This window comes from Diorhabda carinulata, chromosome 5 (assembly GCF_026250575.1).
Source record: "Diorhabda carinulata isolate Delta chromosome 5, icDioCari1.1, whole genome shotgun sequence".
In the NCBI taxonomy this organism is placed as follows: domain Eukaryota; kingdom Metazoa; phylum Arthropoda; class Insecta; order Coleoptera; family Chrysomelidae; genus Diorhabda; species Diorhabda carinulata.
This window is the reverse complement of record NC_079464.1, coordinates 4,133,572-4,156,144: the sequence shown is the minus strand read 5'-3', so window position 1 is coordinate 4,156,144 and position 22,573 is coordinate 4,133,572. Positions and strand designations below refer to the sequence as shown.

Genomic DNA, 22,573 nt, shown 5'->3' with positions numbered 1-22,573 from the left:
TTTCCAAGGTGTGTTCATCGGAAGCGACCTTTAAGAAAGCTACTAAGCTAACTGATCAATGAAGTTGCTCAATAATAAATTGAATTACAAGACAAATCGTCTAGAAGTGGTTACGATATAGATTATTTTGAAATAAAAACAATATTTAGTATAAAAACGTATGTATTTAATTCTTTATAATACTACAACAGATATAGTAGAAATTATTTTATACAGACCTTATATTAGAAACATTTAAACGTTTCCTAATAAATGAAAGTACATATTAAGTAAATAATTGAAATAAATAAAACAAAACAGACAATAATCACAATTTAGTAAAAATTATTTATAAGGCGTGCTCAAAAGTTCGTAGGCTGACAGATATGTGGCGCTAGCTACTAGTTTTTAAATAGTCCAAGCCTTCAAAACAACGATCTATCAATTTGACAGCTATCGTACAATTACTTGTGAGTTAAATTAGTTTGAGTAAAACAACTATCAGTTTTAAAAAATAGATTAAATATCGTATGTTGATAAACCAAAAAAAAACACTATTAAAGCAAATGCTTAGCTTGATAAACATTATTCGGACTCCAAATAATGGTGACGTGAAGCTGATTTAGGTAGCTGCGATCCTAATGGTATTAAAGGAACGTGTTGGACAAATCTTGGATGATTATTTGGATATAGGAAAGCTCTGTTTTAAGTAGATGCCGCGCGAGATGACAATAAACCAAAAACAATAAATTCATGTAATAAACCAAAATATTTGCGTTTTGCAATAATTGCTAAAACATTATTTCACACTGGAGTCTATTCGACAGTCAGGAGAGCGATGAACGGTTTCCAAAGACGAAAAAGTCTGCTAGCAAGGTAATGGCATCATTAATTTTGAATGCGTATGGTATAATATTGATCGACAAGTTTTGAAATGGGAAACATCGACTATTACGTAAAGATATTGGAGAGTTTTAAGAACGAAACTATAAAAAAACGGCTGCAAGAATAAATATCCGTTCAACTTCGTATCAAAATCCAATGGACACGATGACAAAATTGTATGAAATGAAATTCGAATTGATTCAGCATCCATCGTAGTCTCCAGATTCAATCTCCGGCGACTTATTTTGTTGACAAACTAGAATAAAATTTGATTATACTAAAAAACAGCCTACGAACTTTCTAGTTACAATAAAAAAAAGTTAATTCCAGTTCATCTATGAATTATTATGTTTTATTAAATTTTCTATGGTAAACAAACTAGTGTTCTTGTTTCTTTTCGGTAATTCTCCATCATTCTGATCAATTTGTGATGTTATATAAGGTTTAGTGATTAGAGATATGGCTTGTTCCTGTAATAAATGTTTTCATATAATATCACACTAAAATTCATCATTTTTACTGATAAATAATCTTCACATGTTTGATGAAACCTTCAATTTATGAATACGAATGAAATTCAATCGATAAAATCTCTCAGCTACTTGTATTTTGAATTTTAAAATCATTATACCACATTATTTTCGAGTGTCATACCCTCATTTTCTTCATTCATTCAAAATATTCTTCATTATTATCAATTCTATTCCCATTTTTTCTTTCTGAATCCATTCATAACCTCATTTTTTTGCAACAACAGTTTTTCTGCATCATTTATACTTCTTCCTATCCAAATACATCCTTCACCAATTCACTTTCGACTCTTAATTTGCTTCTGAAGATCGAAATACTCAGGATTCAAAATATTTTTCATTGTTATCACTTCTATTCTCATTTTTCCTTTCCAAATCCAATCATAACCTCATTTTTTTTTCAACAACAGGTCTTCTGCATCATTTATACTTCTTTCTATCAAAATACATCCTTCACCAATTCACTTTCGACTCTTAATTTGCTTCTGTAGATCGAAATACTCAGGATTCAAAATATTCTTCATTGCTATTACTTCTATGTTCATTTTTCCATTCCAAATCCATTCATAACCTCATTTTTTTTCAACAACAGTTTTTCTGCATCATTTATACTTCTTCCTATCAAAATACATCTTTCACCAATTCACTTTCGACTCTTTATTTGGTTCTGTAGATCGAAATACTCAGGATTCAAAATATTTTTCCTTGCTATTACTTCTATGTTCATTTTCCCTTTCCAAATCCATTCATAACCTCATTTTTTTTTCAACAACAGTTTTTCTGCATCATTTATACTTCTTCCTATCCAAATACATCCTTCACCAATTCACTTTCGACTCTTAATTTGCTTCTGTAGATCGAAATACTCAGGATTAAAAATATTTTTCATTGCTATTACTTCTATGTTCATTTTTCCTTTCCAAATCCATTCATAACCTCATTTTTTTTCAACAACAGTTTTTCTGCATCATTTATACTTCTTCCTATCAAAATACATCTTTCACCAATTCACTTTCGACTCTTTATTTGCTTCTGTAGATCGAAATACTCAGGATTCAAAATATTTTTCATTGCTATTACTTCTATGTTCATTTTTCCTTTCCAAATCCATTCATAACCTCATTTTTTTTCAACAACAGTTTTTCTGCATCATTTATACTTCTTCCTATCCAAATACATCCTTCACCAATTCACTTTCGACTCTTTATTTGCTTCTGTAGATCGAAATACTCAGGATTCAAAATATTTTTCATTGCTATTACTTCTATTTTCATTTTTCCTTTCCAAATCCAATCATAACCTTATTTTTTTCCAGCAACAGTTTTTCTGCATCATTTATACTTTTTCCTGTCCAAATACATCCTTCACCAATTCACTTTCGACTCTTTATTTGCTTCTGAAGATCGAAATACTCAGGATTCAAAATATTTTTCATTGCTATTACTTCTATTTTCATTTTTCCTTTCCAAATCCATTCATAACCTCATTTTTTTTCAACAACAGTTTTTCTGCATCATTTATACTTCTTCCTATCCAAATACATCCTTCACCAATTCACTTTCGACTCTTTATTTGCTTCTGTAGATCGAAATACTCAGGATTCAAAATATTTTTCATTGCTATTACTTCTATTTTCATTTTTCCTTTCCAAATCCAATCATAACCTTATTTTTTTCCAGCAACAGTTTTTCTGCATCATTTATACTTCTTCCTATCCAAATACATCCTTCACCAATTCACTTTCGACTCTTTATTTGCTTCTGTAGATCGAAATACTCAGGATTCAAAATATTTTTCATTGCTATTACTTCTATTTTCATTTTCCCTCTCCAAATCCATTCATAACCTCATTTTTTTGCAACAACAGTTTTTCTGCATCATTTATACTTCTTCCTATCCAAATACATCCTTCACCAATTCACTTTCGACTCTTTATTTGCTTCTGTAGATCGAAATACTCAGGATTCAAAATATTTTTCATTGCTATTACTTCTATTTTCATTTTCCCTCTCCAAATCCATTCATAACGTCATTTTTTTTCAACAACAGGTCTCCTGCATTATTTATACTTCTTCCTATCCAAATACATCCTTCACCAATTCACTTTCGACTCTTTATTTGCTTCTGTAGATCGAAATACTCAGGATTCAAAATATTTTTCATTGCTATTACTTCTATTTTCATTTTCCCTCTCCAAATCCATTCATAACCTCATTTTTTTGCAACAACAGTTTTTCTGCATCATTTATACTTCTTCCTATCCAAATACATCCTTCACCAATTCACTTTCGACTCTTTATTTGCTTCTGTAGATCGAAATACTCAGGATTCAAAATATTTTTCATTGCTATTACTTCTATTTTCATTTTCCCTCTCCAAATCCATTCATAACCTCATTTTTTTGCAACAACAGTTTTTCTGCATCATTTATACTTCTTCCTATCCAAATACATCCTTCACCAATTCACTTTCGACTCTTTATTTGCTTCTGTAGATCGAAATACTCAGGATTCAAAATATTTTTCATTGCTATTACTTCTATTTTCATTTTCCCTCTCCAAATCCATTCATAACGTCATTTTTTTTCAACAACAGGTCTCCTGCATTATTTATACTTCTTCCTATCCAAATACATCCTTCACCAATTCACTTTCGACTCTTTATTTGCTTCTGTAGATCGAAATACTCAGGATTCAAAATATTTTTCATTGCTATTACTTCTATTTTCATTTTTCCTTTCCAAATCCAATCATAACCTTATTTTTTTCCAGCAACAGTTTTTCTGCATCATTTATACTTTTTCCTGTCCAAATACATCCTTCACCAATTCACTTTCGACTCTTTATTTGGTTCTGTAGATCGAAATACTCAGGATTCAAAATATTTTTCCTTGCTATTACTTCTATGTTCATTTTCCCTTTCCAAATCCATTCATAACCTCATTTTTTTTTCAACAACAGTTTTTCTGCATCATTTATACTTCTTCCTATCAAAATACATCTTTCACCAATTCACTTTCGACTCTTTATTTGGTTCTGTAGATCGAAATACTCAGGATTCAAAATATTTTTCCTTGCTATTACTTCTATGTTCATTTTCCCTTTCCAAATCCATTCATAACCTCATTTTTTTTTCAACAACAGTTTTTCTGCATCATTTATACTTCTTCCTATCCAAATACATCCTTCACCAATTCACTTTCGACTCTTTATTTGCTTCTGTAGATCGAAATACTCAGGATTCAAAATATTTTTCATTGCTATTACTTCTATGTTCATTTTTCCTTTCCAAATCCATTCATAACCTCATTTTTTTTCAACAACAGTTTTTCTGCATCATTTATACTTCTTCCTATCCAAATACATCCTTCACCAATTCACTTTCGACTCTTTATTTGCTTCTGTAGATCGAAATACTCAGGATTCAAAATATTTTTCATTGCTATTACTTCTATTTTCATTTTTCCTTTCCAAATCCAATCATAACCTTATTTTTTTCCAGCAACAGTTTTTCTGCATCATTTATACTTTTTCCTGTCCAAATACATCCTTCACCAATTCACTTTCGACTCTTTATTTGCTTCTGAAGATCGAAATACTCAGGATTCAAAATATTTTTCATTGCTATTACTTCTATTTTCATTTTTCCTTTCCAAATCCATTCATAACCTCATTTTTTTTCAACAACAGTTTTTCTGCATCATTTATACTTCTTCCTATCCAAATACATCCTTCACCAATTCACTTTCGACTCTTTATTTGCTTCTGTAGATCGAAATACTCAGGATTCAAAATATTTTTCATTGCTATTACTTCTATTTTCATTTTTCCTTTCCAAATCCAATCATAACCTTATTTTTTTCCAGCAACAGTTTTTCTGCATCATTTATACTTCTTCCTATCCAAATACATCCTTCACCAATTCACTTTCGACTCTTTATTTGCTTCTGTAGATCGAAATACTCAGGATTCAAAATATTTTTCATTGCTATTACTTCTATTTTCATTTTCCCTCTCCAAATCCATTCATAACCTCATTTTTTTGCAACAACAGTTTTTCTGCATCATTTATACTTCTTCCTATCCAAATACATCCTTCACCAATTCACTTTCGACTCTTTATTTGCTTCTGTAGATCGAAATACTCAGGATTCAAAATATTTTTCATTGCTATTACTTCTATTTTCATTTTCCCTCTCCAAATCCATTCATAACGTCATTTTTTTTCAACAACAGGTCTCCTGCATTATTTATACTTCTTCCTATCCAAATACATCCTTCACCAATTCACTTTCGACTCTTTATTTGCTTCTGTAGATCGAAATACTCAGGATTCAAAATATTTTTCATTGCTATTACTTCTATTTTCATTTTCCCTCTCCAAATCCATTCATAACCTCATTTTTTTGCAACAACAGTTTTTCTGCATCATTTATACTTCTTCCTATCCAAATACATCCTTCACCAATTCACTTTCGACTCTTTATTTGCTTCTGTAGATCGAAATACTCAGGATTCAAAATATTTTTCATTGCTATTACTTCTATTTTCATTTTCCCTCTCCAAATCCATTCATAACCTCATTTTTTTGCAACAACAGTTTTTCTGCATCATTTATACTTCTTCCTATCCAAATACATCCTTCACCAATTCACTTTCGACTCTTTATTTGCTTCTGTAGATCGAAATACTCAGGATTCAAAATATTTTTCATTGCTATTACTTCTATTTTCATTTTCCCTCTCCAAATCCATTCATAACGTCATTTTTTTTCAACAACAGGTCTCCTGCATTATTTATACTTCTTCCTATCCAAATACATCCTTCACCAATTCACTTTCGACTCTTTATTTGCTTCTGTAGATCGAAATACTCAGGATTCAAAATATTTTTCATTGCTATTACTTCTATTTTCATTTTCCCTCTCCAAATCCATTCATAACGTCATTTTTTTTCAACAACAGGTCTCCTGCATTATTTATACTTCTTCCTATCCAAATACATCCTTCACCAATTCACTTTCGACTCTTTATTTGCTTCTGTAGATCGAAATACTCAGGATTCAAAATATTTTTCATTGCTATTACTTCTATTTTCATTTTTCCTTTCCAAATCCATTCATAACCTCATTTTTTTTCAACAACAGTTTTTCTGCATCATTTATACTTCTTCCTATCCAAATACATCCTTCACCAATTCACTTTCGACTCTTTATTTGCTTCTGTAGATCGAAATACTCAGGATTCAAAATATTTTTCATTGCTATTACTTCTATTTTCATTTTTCCTTTCCAAATCCAATCATAACCTTATTTTTTTCCAGCAACAGTTTTTCTGCATCATTTATACTTCTTCCTATCCAAATACATCCTTCACCAATTCACTTTCGACTCTTTATTTGCTTCTGTAGATCGAAATACTCAGGATTCAAAATATTTTTCATTGCTATTACTTCTATTTTCATTTTTCCTTTCCAAATCCATTCATAACCTCATTTTTTTTTCAACAACAGGTCTCCTGCATTATTTATACTTCTTCCTATCCAAATACATCCTTCACCAATTCACTTTCGACTCTTTATTTGCTTCTGTAGATCGAAATACTCAGGATTCAAAATATTTTTCATTGCTATTACTTCTATTTTCATTTTTCCTTTCCAAATCCATTCATAACCTCATTTTTTTTCAACAACAGTTTTTCTGCATTATTTATACTTCTTCCTATCCAAATACATCCTTCACCAATTCACTTTCGACTCTTTATTTGCTTCTGTAGATCGAAATACTCAGGATTCAAAATATTTTTCATTGCTATTACTTCTATTTTCATTTTCCCTCTCCAAATCCATTCATAACCTCATTTTTTTGCAACAACAGTTTTTCTGCATCATTTATACTTCTTCCTATCCAAATACATCCTTCACCAATTCACTTTCGACTCTTTATTTGCTTCTGTAGATCGAAATACTCAGGATTCAAAATATTTTTCATTGCTATTACTTCTATTTTCATTTTCCCTCTCCAAATCCATTCATAACCTCATTTTTTTGCAACAACAGTTTTTCTGCATCATTTATACTTCTTCCTATCCAAATACATCCTTCACCAATTCACTTTCGACTCTTTATTTGCTTCTGTAGATCGAAATACTCAGGATTCAAAATATTTTTCATTGCTATTACTTCTATTTTCATTTTCCCTCTCCAAATCCATTCATAACGTCATTTTTTTTCAACAACAGGTCTCCTGCATTATTTATACTTCTTCCTATCCAAATACATCCTTCACCAATTCACTTTCGACTCTTTATTTGCTTCTGTAGATCGAAATACTCAGGATTCAAAATATTTTTCATTGCTATTACTTCTATTTTCATTTTCCCTCTCCAAATCCATTCATAACGTCATTTTTTTTCAACAACAGGTCTCCTGCATTATTTATACTTCTTCCTATCCAAATACATCCTTCACCAATTCACTTTCGACTCTTTATTTGCTTCTGTAGATCGAAATACTCAGGATTCAAAATATTTTTCATTGCTATTACTTCTATTTTCATTTTTCCTTTCCAAATCCATTCATAACCTCATTTTTTTTCAACAACAGTTTTTCTGCATCATTTATACTTCTTCCTATCCAAATACATCCTTCACCAATTCACTTTCGACTCTTTATTTGCTTCTGTAGATCGAAATACTCAGGATTCAAAATATTTTTCATTGCTATTACTTCTATTTTCATTTTTCCTTTCCAAATCCAATCATAACCTTATTTTTTTCCAGCAACAGTTTTTCTGCATCATTTATACTTCTTCCTATCCAAATACATCCTTCACCAATTCACTTTCGACTCTTTATTTGCTTCTGTAGATCGAAATACTCAGGATTCAAAATATTTTTCATTGCTATTACTTCTATTTTCATTTTTCCTTTCCAAATCCATTCATAACCTCATTTTTTTTTCAACAACAGGTCTCCTGCATTATTTATACTTCTTCCTATCCAAATACATCCTTCACCAATTCACTTTCGACTCTTTATTTGCTTCTGTAGATCGAAATACTCAGGATTCAAAATATTTTTCATTGCTATTACTTCTATTTTCATTTTTCCTTTCCAAATCCATTCATAACCTCATTTTTTTTCAACAACAGTTTTTCTGCATTATTTATACTTCTTCCTATCCAAATACATCCTTCACCAATTCACTTTCGACTCTTTATTTGCTTCTGTAGATCGAAATACTCAGGATTCAAAATATTTTTCATTGCTATTACTTCTATTTTCATTTTCCCTCTCCAAATCCATTCATAACCTCATTTTTTTTTTCAACAACAGGTCTCCTGCATTATTTATACTTCTTCCTATCCAAATACATCCTTCACCAATTCACTTTCGACTCTTTATTTGCTTCTGTAGATCGAAATACTCAGGATTCAAAATATTTTTCATTGCTATTACTTCTATTTTCATTTTCCCTCTCCAAATCCATTCATAACCTCATTTTTTTTTTCAACAACAGGTCTCCTGCATTATTTATACTTCTTCCTATCCAAATACATCCTTCACCAATTCACTTTCGACTCTTTATTTGCTTCTGTAGATCGAAATACTCAGGATTCAAAATATTTTTCATTGCTATTACTTCTATTTTCATTTTTCCTTTCCAAATCCAATCATAACCTTATTTTTTTCCAGCAACAGTTTTTCTGCATCATTTATACTTCTTCCTATCCAAATACATCCTTCACCAATTCACTTTCGACTCTTTATTTGCTTCTGTAGATCGAAATACTCAGGATTCAAAATATTTTTCATTGCTATTACTTCTATTTTCATTTTCCCTCTCCAAATCCATTCATAACGTCATTTTTTTTCAACAACAGGTCTCCTGCATTATTTATACTTCTTCCTATCCAAATACATCCTTCACCAATTCACTTTCGACTCTTTATTTGCTTCTGTAGATCGAAATACTCAGGATTCAAAATATTTTTCATTGCTATTACTTCTATTTTCATTTTCCCTCTCCAAATCCATTCATAACCTCATTTTTTTGCAACAACAGTTTTTCTGCATCATTTATACTTCTTCCTATCCAAATACATCCTTCACCAATTCACTTTCGACTCTTTATTTGCTTCTGTAGATCGAAATACTCAGGATTCAAAATATTTTTCATTGCTATTACTTCTATTTTCATTTTCCCTCTCCAAATCCATTCATAACGTCATTTTTTTTCAACAACAGGTCTCCTGCATTATTTATACTTCTTCCTATCCAAATACATCCTTCACCAATTCACTTTCGACTCTTTATTTGCTTCTGTAGATCGAAATACTCAGGATTCAAAATATTTTTCATTGCTATTACTTCTATTTTCATTTTCCCTCTCCAAATCCATTCATAACGTCATTTTTTTTCAACAACAGGTCTCCTGCATTATTTATACTTCTTCCTATCCAAATACATCCTTCACCAATTCACTTTCGACTCTTTATTTGCTTCTGTAGATCGAAATACTCAGGATTCAAAATATTTTTCATTGCTATTACTTCTATTTTCATTTTTCCTTTCCAAATCCATTCATAACCTCATTTTTTTTTCAACAACAGGTCTCCTGCATTATTTATACTTCTTCCTATCCAAATACATCCTTCACCAATTCACTTTCGACTCTTTATTTGCTTCTGTAGATCGAAATACTCAGGATTCAAAATATTTTTCATTGCTATTACTTCTATTTTCATTTTTCCTTTCCAAATCCATTCATAACCTCATTTTTTTTCAACAACAGTTTTTCTGCATTATTTATACTTCTTCCTATCCAAATACATCCTTCACCAATTCACTTTCGACTCTTTATTTGCTTCTGTAGATCGAAATACTCAGGATTCAAAATATTTTTCATTGCTATTACTTCTATTTTCATTTTCCCTCTCCAAATCCATTCATAACCTCATTTTTTTTTTCAACAACAGGTCTCCTGCATTATTTATACTTCTTCCTATCCAAATACATCCTTCACCAATTCACTTTCGACTCTTTATTTGCTTCTGTAGATCGAAATACTCAGGATTCAAAATATTTTTCATTGCTATTACTTCTATTTTCATTTTCCCTCTCCAAATCCATTCATAACCTCATTTTTTTTTTCAACAACAGGTCTCCTGCATTTTTTATACTTCTTCCTATCCAAATACATCCTTCACCAATTCACTTTCGACTCTTTATTTGCTTCTGTAGATCGAAATACTCAGGATTCAAAATATTTTTCATTGCTATTACTTCTATTTTCATTTTCCCTCTCCAAATCCATTCATAACCTCATTTTTTTTTTCAACAACAGGTCTCCTGCATTATTTATACTTCTTCCTATCCAAATACATCCTTCACCAATTCACTTTCGACTCTTTATTTGCTTCTGTAGATCGAAATACTCAGGATTCAAAATATTTTTCATTGCTATTACTTCTATTTTCATTTTCCCTCTCCAAATCCATTCATAACCTCATTTTTTTTTCAACAACAGGTCTCCTGCATTATTTATACTTCTTCCTATCCAAATACATCCTTCACCAATTCACTTTCGACTCTTTATTTGCTTCTGTAGATCGAAATACTCAGGATTCAAAATATTTTTCATTGCTATTACTTCTATTTTCATTTTCCCTCTCCAAATCCATTCATAACGTCATTTTTTTTCAACAACAGGTCTCCTGCATCATTTATACTTCTTCCTATCCAAATACATCCTTCACCAATTCACTTTCGACTCTTTATTTGCTTCTGTAGATCGAAATACTCAGGATTCAAAATATTTTTCATTGCTATTACTTCTATTTTCATTTTCCCTCTCCAAATCCATTCATAACCTCATTTTTTTTTCAACAACAGGTGTCCTGCATTATTTATACTTCTTCCTATCCAAATACATCCTTCACCAATTCACTTTCGACTCTTTATTTGCTTCTGTAGATCGAAATACTCAGGATTCAAAATATTTTTCATTGCTATTACTTCTATTTTCATTTTTCCTTTCCAAATCCAATCATAACCTTATTTTTTTCCAGCAACAGTTTTTCTGCATCATTTATACTTCTTCCTATCCAAATACATCCTTCACCAATTCACTTTCGACTCTTTATTTGCTTCTGAAGATCGAAATACTCAGGATTCAAAATATTTTTCATTGCTATTACTTCTATTTTCATTTTTCCTTTCCAAATCCATTCATAACCTTATTTTTTTCTCAACAACAGTTTTTCTGCATCATTTATACTTCTTCCTATCCAAATACATCCTTCACCAATTCACTTTCGACTCTTTATTTGCTTCTGTAGATCGAAACACTCAGGATTCAAAATATTTTTCATTGCTATTACTTCTATTTTCATTTTCCCTCTCCAAATCCATTCATAACCTCATTTTTTTCAAACAACAGGTCTTCTGCATTATTTATACTTCTTTCCATCCAAATACATCCTTCACCAATTCACTTTCGACTCTTAATTTGCTTCTGTAGATCGAAATACTCAGGATTCAAAATATTCTTCATTGCTATTACTTCTATGTTCATTTTTCCATTCCAAATCCATTCATAACCTCATTTTTTTTCAACAACAGTTTTTCTGCATCATTTATACTTCTTCCTATCAAAATACATCTTTCACCAATTCACTTTCGACTCTTTATTTGGTTCTGTAGATCGAAATACTCAGGATTCAAAATATTTTTCATTGCTATTACTTCTATTTTCATTTTTCCTTTCCAAATCCATTCATAACCTCATTTTTTTTCAACAACAGTTTTTCTGCATCATTTATACTTCTTCCTATCCAAATACATCCTTCACCAATTCACTTTCGACTCTTTATTTGCTTCTGTAGATCGAAATACTCAGGATTCAAAATATTTTTCATTGCTATTACTTCTATTTTCATTTTCCCTCTCCAAATCCATTCATAACCTCATTTTTTTTTCAACAACAGGTCTCCTGCATTATTTATACTTCTTCCTATCCAAATACATCCTTCACCAATTCACTTTCGACTCTTTATTTGCTTCTGTAGATCGAAACACTCAGGATTCAAAATATTTTTCATTGCTATTACTTCTATTTTCATTTTCCCTCTCCAAATCCATTCATAACCTCATTTTTTTCAAACAACAGGTCTTCTGCATTATTTATACTTCTTTCCATCCAAATACATCCTTCACCAATTCACTTTCGACTCTTTATTTGCTTCTGTAGATCGAAATACTCAGGATTCAAAATATTTTTCATTGCTATTACTTCTATTTTCATTTTTTCTTTCCAAATCCATTCATAACCTTATTTTTTTTCAACAACAGTTTTTCTGCATCATTTATACTTCTTCCTATCCAAATACATCCTTCACCAATTCACTTTCGACTCTTTATTTGCTTCTGTAGATCGAAACACTCAGGATTCAAAATATTTTTCATTGCTATTACTTCTATTTTCATTTTCCCTCTCCAAATCCATTCATAACCTCATTTTTTTCAAACAACAGGTCTTCTGCATTATTTATACTTCTTTCCATCCAAATACATCCTTCACCAATTCACTTTCGACTCTTTATTTGCTTCTGTAGATCGAAATACTCAGGATTCAAAATATTTTTCATTGCTATTACTTCTATTTTCATTTTTTCTTTCCAAATCCATTCATAACCTCATTTTTTTTCAACAACAGCTTTTCTGCATCATTTATACTTCTTCCTATCCAAATACATCCTTCACCAATTCACTTTCGACTCTTTATTTGCTTCTGTAGAACGAAATACTCAGGATTCAAAATATTTTTCATTGCTATTACTTCTATTTTCATTTTCCCTTTCCAAATCCATTCATAACCTCATTTTTTTCTCAACAACAGGTCTTCTGCATCATAACTTGTGTTACTACCAATTTTATCGACCGTTTTTTCTTTCAAAACCCATTCATGAATTTCTCTGTTCATTCGTCTTTTTAGTAAAATAACTAATACAACAAACCCGATGAAATGTTTATTCAAATCGTGAATTGGAGGTCCATAGATTTAATTTTATGACATTCTAAACAACTGGAAGGAGAAATAAAATTTTATGGTTAAACATCTGTTCAACGTATACGTTAACGCTGCATATTTGAAAAAAAATTCGTTGCTAACAGTGTTCACTGAGAGATTTAATTGACTCATTACTACCATATGTATTAACGAGTTGTCTGTTTATAAATTGTTCGCTCTGAAGGGTATTTTGTGGTCAACCAGCAGGCAATTTCGAACAATCACATAAGAGAACAAATTTATTTTTTTATGCAACTCACGTAACAAGAAAGTAGAACGAAATTTCAAGATCAAATATATAAGTCTAATTTTAAGTCGACAAAATTCAGGATACGATTTCCGTTGCATCGCAAAAATAAAACGAAAATCAAGAACAAAATTTATGCGATATCTCGCTACGTTTTCGAGATATCGATACTTGAAGTTACAACAAAACAGTTTATAGAAAAGATAACTTTTAAAATTTAATCCAGAATGAAAATTGTATCTTGTAATTTGGTAATTATACACTTTCACGGTCACCTGGTTTTTTGGCTCTAGAAAATCGAAAAATGGATGGATTTTAATTATCTTGGTCTCAAAATGTTCCATTTTACGGCGGATTTATAAAAAAAATTAGTAGAAATAGATGGAATGGAAATTTCTCATAATTTTACTGTTTTAAATCATAAAAAAAACGGTTTTGCAAAATAATCCTTCACAAAAAATTATCTCATTATCACATAAAGTTCTTATATTTTTTTTGTATTCTACATAAATTGATAAACAATTTAAAAAAAATCCAAAAAGAATGATTTTTTCAGTTTTTATAGCTTAAAATGAAATCGATGAAAAACAATCAATTTTCGTGAATAGTTTCGTATATTCTTCAATGTTAATAGTTTTTGGACCATTAAAAATCGAAAAATAGATAAATTTTATAATTTTGGTCTCAAAATGTTCCATTTTACGACGAATTTATGAAAAACACGGGGGTAGTGGCTGAATTTGCGGTTTTTAATAGTTTTAAACCTTAAATAGTAGAAAAACGTTTTCTTTCAAAATATTCATTTTTTTATGTAAATTGCGAAAAAAAATATACGAACTTGATTCCACGACGTCAGAAACAGTTACGAAGGATTATATGTAGAAAGTCATTTTTTTGCATTTAAAGTCATAAAACTGTAAAAAATATTTACTTTTTTTTAATTTTCGTATTTTTTTTTATAAATCCGCCGTAAAATGGAACATTTTGAGACTAAGATCATTAAAATCCATCCATTTTTCGATTTTCTAGAGCCAACCTAACCTAACCTAACCTAACCTAACCAAAAAACCAGGTGAACGCGAAAGTGTATAATTACCTGTAATTTGAATTAAACATAAGGTTTTTTTTCAATTTTCACATAATTCTATAAGATATTAAAAAGAACAGAAATACCTGGCCTGACCTAGAGATGGCGTTAATTGCTTGAAAATATAATATAACCTATACAGTATATGTTTCAAGTTTGCAGATTCCACGTTCTTTACTATTTGTTTTACAACTATTAATAATGAAGGTTTTTTCAGTGAATTTGTAAAAAGGCAAAGAATTGCTCATCGTTATATGATAAAATACTTTTATTTGAAAGTCCTTAGCCCAAAAATACCCTCGTAAAGATGTTTGTGTCTAAGTCCCGGTGGCGTTTGGTTAAATTAGGTTATGTTAGGTTATTTCTCGAACATGAAGCAAATTATCGATAAATTTTATTCTTCATTTTCGACTTATTTCAGATGAATGTACAAAATCTCATGACCAAATCCAGTGCTACAATCAAGTATGAGAAGGAATACCATTTTTAAAAGAATAATTAACATATTAATATCAAATTTTATATCAAATTAAGTCTACTTATTATTAATAAATAAAATAAAATAACCTCTTTTTAGAATTATAAGTGTTTTTATTAATTTCATACATATATAAATAAGGCGTCACAACTTTTGTTTGTAATCATTAAAACCGTTGAATATGAGTTGGTAGCTTTCGAAAACTTTTAATCTGATACGAAAACATTTTAATTAACTTTGTTTCGTGAGAGATCCCGTACGCGATATAATTAAAAACAGTTAAAAGTACGTTGAATACGGAAAAGAAAGTCCTGAAAATAATTTTTTTTTAAATACAGACAACGTACAAACTATCTAAACTAAATTTGAAATTATCTCATATCATTTGAGACATAATTTTCCGTCTCTAAGTTTCCACACTTCCAAGCGTGATTGCTCAATATGTTTGTACGTAAAAAAACTTCTTTCGGTATTTTTAAGAATACAGGTCTGCCTAGAATGGTAACTTTTGGCAAACAGAATCGAAATTCAAACTCAGTAGACGCAATTTTGTACTTCTCAACATATAGACCACGAATGTATATCCAAACAGGTGTATACTGGACGCGCAGCTCAAAAATAGTTGGGAGGTTCGCTATAGAGATTTCCAATTCCTGTTTCCTCAATTATCTTCATAGTTTTAGATGTTACATTCGATTGAACGACTTCTTATAGTCCATTAAACATACATACAGATCTGCATCTGCATCCGGATCTATATGAAGAGTTTCCCTTGTACCAACAGCATTTATAAACCCGAACTGGTTAGGGGATGATTGGCTATTACATAATTAAGCTCAAACTTCAACTATTCTGATGGTATTCTTTCAGAATCATTATGTACATCTTAGTTATCTTATTGTTTTGGTATCGATAAATTCCTGGTCTGCTGCCTTGCCTTCTTTAAATTACATTACCACTGCTTGGACTTCCTCTACATCAAGGTAAGTTCTCCAATGTCTTATTTTGTTTCTATGTCTTCGTCTGCTAAATTTTCGATGTACATTGTGGCCGTTACGTTTCTTGCAAGGCTTCAAACTTATCACAACTCCCATAAAGAATTTGATATGACCGAACACTATTATCCTGAAAGTACTCCGTTCCTTGGAATGATTGGAAGGTATTATGTCAAGTGGATGATCCTGAATTCTTGTAGTTATTTTAGAAATTTCGATTCATTGTTTCATCCACTATATTCACAATATTCCGACTTCCTCCGATTATTTTCTGTCTTACCATCAAATATTGAAAACTGTTTGTGACAGTTTTCAAAATATCTTGCTCTCGATGATTTAACTCGATGTATCGAAATTTTTCTGTGATGTAGCTTCAAAAATATCTTGTCATTGTTTTGGAGTACAATTTGTCAATACGCTGATTTCGGTCTCTTCTTCTATTTGTCATATTCTAATCAATTCTTCCATGTCAATCAATTGGATGAATAGAGAATATTTTTCACACCTGGTATACGTTTAAAAGAGATCAAAATTTTCGTTTTGAATCCAAAAATATTCCAATAAAAGCTTTGAGAATGCATTTCTCTTAAATATTTACATATTTGGAGAGAGCTGAGCTTAACAGCAATTAAAATATGAGTGGAAGTTTCTTTGTGAGAACTTCAAGAACTTAACGAAAGTTTAAGCACAGTATGCAAATTAAGTCTTGTTATTGGCTTATTCGGAAACTTTGAAATCTTAAGGGTTTGTCCTCAGAAATATTCAAGTTCATTTTCGAACGATCCTTTAGATAAAAAACTAGTACAAGATTATAAAATCTTGAACAAAAAACACTTTTTTGATAATAATAAACGATTAATATCGCTCCTGAATTATACTAAATAACGAAATACTATTAATATTTTTTTGTTTTCGAATCCTTTTAGAAAGTTTTTTATATTGTCATCATATTTAACAACAAATTTTCAAATTATCGTTTCAAATTTCGCGCTGAAATTCTCATTACCAATATGGCGGTGCACTGACGTCAGAATATAGTGAACAGTCAATAACATTCTTTAGTGTTTGTTCATCTACTTTACCATAAATATATGCCAAAAATTTGCGAAAAAATACGTCAAAACGTTAGCATTTAACAAGTTATCATTATTAGCTATAAAGAAGTCTGAGTACTCTGAGCTAGAAGTTCCGTATTTCGTTGTAAATGATATTAATCAAAAATACAAAGACACAAATCGACGTACACGTCCGTAAATTGAATACTGATGTACTGATAGCCAAAACAAAGTGTTAATTGGACTTTTACTATATAGTGACGTCATTAGCAGCTTATTCGTAGAACTTCTGTTTCTGATTACATGGCAAAATAATCAAATTTGAAGAATTCTTTATGTTAAAATCATTTCTGATTTATCAATGAATAAAAATCATTTATGTCACTGTCAAAAGCCCTGTTATGATCATTTATATATATTATAAGTATCCAACGATATAAAGAATATGAGAAATTGTACTCACCTGATATAAATTTGTCGAGCATTCTGCGATTCTCTGCCGTCTCGTTTTCCTTCTCCTATAATTTCCCTTTTCAAACATGTTAGCAGCTTTGGGATCTAACATCCAATAACTGCCTTTTCCTCCCGCGCCGCCGCCTCCGGACGTTTCACAACCCCCAGGTGACACCTTATCTCTGGGCACTTTCACAAAACAGTCATTTAAACTCAGATTATGTCTTATAGAATTCTGCCAGCCTTGCTTGTTTTCTCGATAGTAAGGAAAATTGTCCATTATGAATCTATGAAAGTGATACATTTTTATTATTAAAGGAGAAGGATGATTTTTCAAAGGAGATTCCACCAAAATCGTTCGATTTATATGAAATGGAAAGGAGATTGGAGATCAATAAAAGATTATCTTAATTAACTCAATCAAGTCGCCTGCTGTCAATTATCGACAGAACTGTCATTTTAATTATAATATTTTTCAATCATCGGATTTAATTTTTTATTTCGTAGAATTTTTTCATGTTTTTGTTGCTAAATTGTATTGATTTTAGTTTTATTCTGATTGAAAATTAGATTTTCCCTACACAACAGCTACTAGTTTCATCCGGATTGAACATTTTCTTATCTATATCATAAATCTACATTAATAAGAACCTAACCTCTGAATTTCCATCCGGTTAGGTTAGACTATGTTTTTGATCATAAAATGTCAATTCCAAATCACGTGATTTTGACGTGTCGGCCATTTGGTTCGCAAGGCAAATAACTATCATTTTACCACAAGTTTTTTGTGACTTCGAGCAGGAAAATTAATAATTTAAGAGTAATATATAGTGTTGGGTACGTGGAAATTACCACGTTATGGTTTTTTGAGTGACTATCTTTATCGAAAAACTCTATGGGTTGGATCTATTTTAATCAAACTGAATGAAACGTATCTTTATAGAAAAAAGTTTTATTTACATTTCAAATGTACACAACCCCCTAACTGGCCTAAATGACCTTTAAACTTGGACCTATCACTGTACCTTAAAGAAAAAAAAATAGTAAATTACCTATAAATTCCACTAAGTGTGAGTCTTTGCTTTGGTGACGATGATATGGCCATGGCAATGAGAGCGATGTAAGAATAAGGCGGTTTCTCCGGACGAGGTTGAGTTATCTTAATGGGAAACGGCAACCAGAGCTGCGAAAAATAAGGATTCAATAATCTTTGGGTCAGAAAATGATTCTGAGCCACGCATTCGGTGTAATGATCTAAGCAAAAGCATTGGTCCACTTGGGGTAGCGCGAACATTATTTATTTCGTTGTGAAAATCTGAAATAAAGAATTTTTTCAATCGTATACACTAATATTCTCAAATATACAAGGGTGTGTTGAAAACAAAGGTTATTGTATTGAATTGTATTGGCTTTCATTCAAGGTAGCGTTTGTAGTTGATTTAAAGCAAACGCGAAGGCTTTCTCACGGAAAATTGAAACAACTTAGTTATGTGGAATGGATACCTCAACTGGGCGTCATAAACACATCATACTGTCACAATGACAACGATAAAAAAAAATAATTCAATGATACACAACCAGTCCAATAACTATAGAATTTGTCACAATCTAAGAGATTGAATAGCATCCAGTTGATATATAAGATGCAATTAAAAGTATTCTACACTTATATTTATACCTAATCCTAAGAGAATCAGGTTCCCTGCAGAGGAGCAGCTCCTATATCGGGGCCAACTCCAGCAAACCTTCCTCCTGTAACTAATTTTCAAACAAATCTCTCTCACTCTTAGGATCGGATTATGTATGATCCTAATTCCTTTGTCTGTGTTAGTTCATTTCGAGCCTTGAAACATTGTTTTATTATAAAGGCTGTCGAGGCAAAAATTATAGTTAGAAGTGTTTACTTAAAGTTAGTAGAGCGAGGTCGAGAGCAATAGTTTCCGTTGAAAGTGACTTTAGCTTTAACGGGCATCCCTGATTTGGAAAATAGTGAATAATTCGATAACTCTTAAATAACACATAAAAGACAATAGAGTAAACATTGATTTTTCTTCGAAAAGACTTAATTCGCCGCCATTTTCATGGAATGTATGCAGTCCAAAAAGCTACCAACGTTTATTGTCAATTTCACGAAGACTGTTTGAGACTTTTATTTAGAAGAATTGACAAAAGATAAGACTAGGACACCATCTGAAAGCATACGTTCACAACGACCTCTTGGATATTCAAATTCCGGGTAGTTTTTTCTTTTTGTGGAGCGTCACCTCCTGGTTGTAGCGTTTGTTTGTCTTCGTCAAGTGTTTTAACACAGTCTTTTTGTGTAAGAAAAGCTTTAATCTAAATGGTCCATAGACTGCTTTAAAGTATTGATAATATCCAAGTGAAAATCGTAGTTGCAGTTCTCTGCAGGTTTCTCTGAGGATGTTCCACCCGAGACAGAAGAAAGCAAATCATCTTATAGGCGATCCAGTAACTTGAGACAGCTCAGAATGAAGGTCGCGGGCTTGATTCTGTTTTACCTATACAACCAAGGCAGATCCAACATAATCCCACCTAGGGAGCGGTTTTTGAAAGATCTGCTCCATAGGTAGACGTGGTTCATGAATACCGAGTTCATTTGCAGACGTCCAGAACGTGAATTTATCAAAACTATTTGCTTTAGAGGAGTGGAAGCTACCAAGGCATGTTTTCTTACAGAAATTCAAGATTAATATAGGGTAGGCATCACTTGAGTGTAAAATGGTTAGTTTTTTACATAACAAAGACCCTAGTATAGACCCAGACTATTGAAGAAAAAAAATTGACCACGTAGAATCGGGTATTTGGCGTCAAATTAGGAAAAAACGTAGATTTTTATGGATGAATCTAGAAATATACGTATATAGTTCAGTTGATGATACTATTGAGTAGGAAATTAGCGATCGGGGGTTCGCTATTGTACATTAACGAGTCCTAGGAAGTATGAACTGTACCAAAATATCGAACAGTTAATTTTATATGCCATAACTAATATTTTAATAATAAAAAAAATGTTAAAAGGAAAGAAATACTTACATTTTCCATTCAATATTCCAGTTGACAAACATTCACAATTTTTTAGAAACTAATACCACTTATGAATCTATGAAACTCCACTGCTCAATACCTAAACTGATAACTCAAGTTACTTATCCCAGTAGGTTGAGTCGGTTATGCCCCTTCCTATAAAGGAACCGCCTTAAAATTCCCGATTTGAGGCGGTGCTTTTCTATATGTAATCGGTCCGCAAAAGATGTAATAACAGTGACAATCTGTAAACATTTCTGGCAATAAATACGGCAAGTTTGTCATTAAATGCTGGGTAAATAGGTAATGTGTCATCATTAGAGGCTTATAGACACAGCCAGTGGCGGAGATTATAAAAAAAAATGAAACTTCCTGTTGGATTTTAAAGAATTTGCGATGGAATGTTGAAATGCTTTTCAACTTATACAAATGCGATGAAAAGTGCTGAAGTTTACATTATAATTCAGCCTCATTTTCTGAATAAATTACCTCAAATGACATTCTCCAATCAACAACTACAATATCTTCATGAACTTCTCTATTCTCTTCATTTCCTCTTGTCTTTTTCTACTTTCCTCTAACAATTATTCCTATTCTTCTTTTACCACTTTCTGGTATCATTCTCTCAATTTCTCGCTGCAGAATTTTGCTAATATGAGCCCTAGACTGTCGAGTATAGTAATAAAATAACAAAATAAACAAAAAACGATAAATACATCAAAAAACCAATAATCACAAAAATAAATACAACAAAAGATTAAATTACGTCGCGCGGGCTCGATCTCTGGAAACGGCGTAGCTCCGTTGAGATCTGATCGCTTTCGAGACACAATGAACAGAACAGAAATCGATTCCTCAGATCAGATAAATCGATTTCTTAACGATATGTTTTTGATCCTATACTTTATAGTCAAGAACAAAAAAAAAACTCGTGGTATCATCTATTCCTTGTGAGCAGAACCACTCAGATCCCGGTAGACTCGAATTTCCCAGATTTAACAAATAGAAACTTGTGGAAAAATCGATATTTTAAATTTCGATTTTTTATATAACGATTTTTGTATTAAGCAATGAGAAGGTTAGGGGTAGGTATATTGGTTTTTCCCAAAAAGGGTATCAAGTATAACGAGGAATTTATTTATATGCTATTAGAATATTACTCAGGTTTTATTTAGAAATTTCGAGTATTTTTGAACGCAAAGTCACATGGCGTGGTCACCTTATTAATAATCTTGCTCTTTGTGCTTTAACTATTTGTATTAATGTCAACTTCTAGTATATTATCCAGACGAAGAAATCAAGATCATAATTGATATGACTCGAAAGGCATTTGTCAAGTGTTCCCCAAAATAGGATTCATGGAATGTTATGTGTGGTCATTAATGCTGTAATCAGTGGAAAGTTGGAGCTTGAAAGCTCAAATTATGAAAAAACTTGAGATGTGGCTCTACAGAAGCATCCTGAAGATACCCTAGACTGATAGAATCATCAATGACGAAGTACTAAGATTTCCACTTCTTTAAATGCCTAGTATAATTTTTTTTTGTATATCGAGTCATAAGCCTGTTTAAAATCAATAAAAACATGTGATCCTACATAGCTATTGTTCTATACCAGTTTAAGAGTGAAGTTTTGGTCTGCTGTTGCTCTAAAACCTCCTTGATACTTTCCAGATACATTTTCTTCTTATTTACAATGTGAGGGATACAGACATTCCATTTCCTTCAGTAGTTCTATCATCCTCCAGGTCA

At 31.3% G+C, this 22,573-nt stretch overlaps 2 protein-coding genes across 3 annotated transcripts in view; one reads left to right on the top strand and one right to left on the bottom strand.

Annotated features, from left to right (window-relative positions):
• Positions 1 to 22,573, top strand: part of LOC130894451 (uncharacterized) — a 692,198-nt gene that overhangs the window by 550,588 nt on the left and 119,037 nt on the right. The window lies entirely within an intron of this gene.
• Positions 145 to 20,917, bottom strand: LOC130894452 (fork head domain-containing protein L1-like). 2 transcript variants are annotated; one of them, XM_057801310.1, is made up of 4 exons: positions 20,832 to 20,917; positions 18,830 to 19,092; positions 17,788 to 18,064; positions 145 to 1,334 (listed from the first exon to the last, which is right to left on the bottom strand). In XM_057801310.1, exons 2-4 carry the CDS (start codon positions 19,069 to 19,071, stop codon positions 1,200 to 1,202), a joined length of 654 nt encoding a protein of 217 aa, XP_057657293.1. In that variant the 5' UTR covers positions 19,072 to 19,092; positions 20,832 to 20,917; the 3' UTR covers positions 145 to 1,199. The 2 variants fall into 2 exon arrangements, with proteins under 2 accessions (XP_057657293.1, XP_057657294.1); XM_057801311.1 differs by having other exon boundaries at positions 18,830 to 18,960; positions 20,832 to 20,892.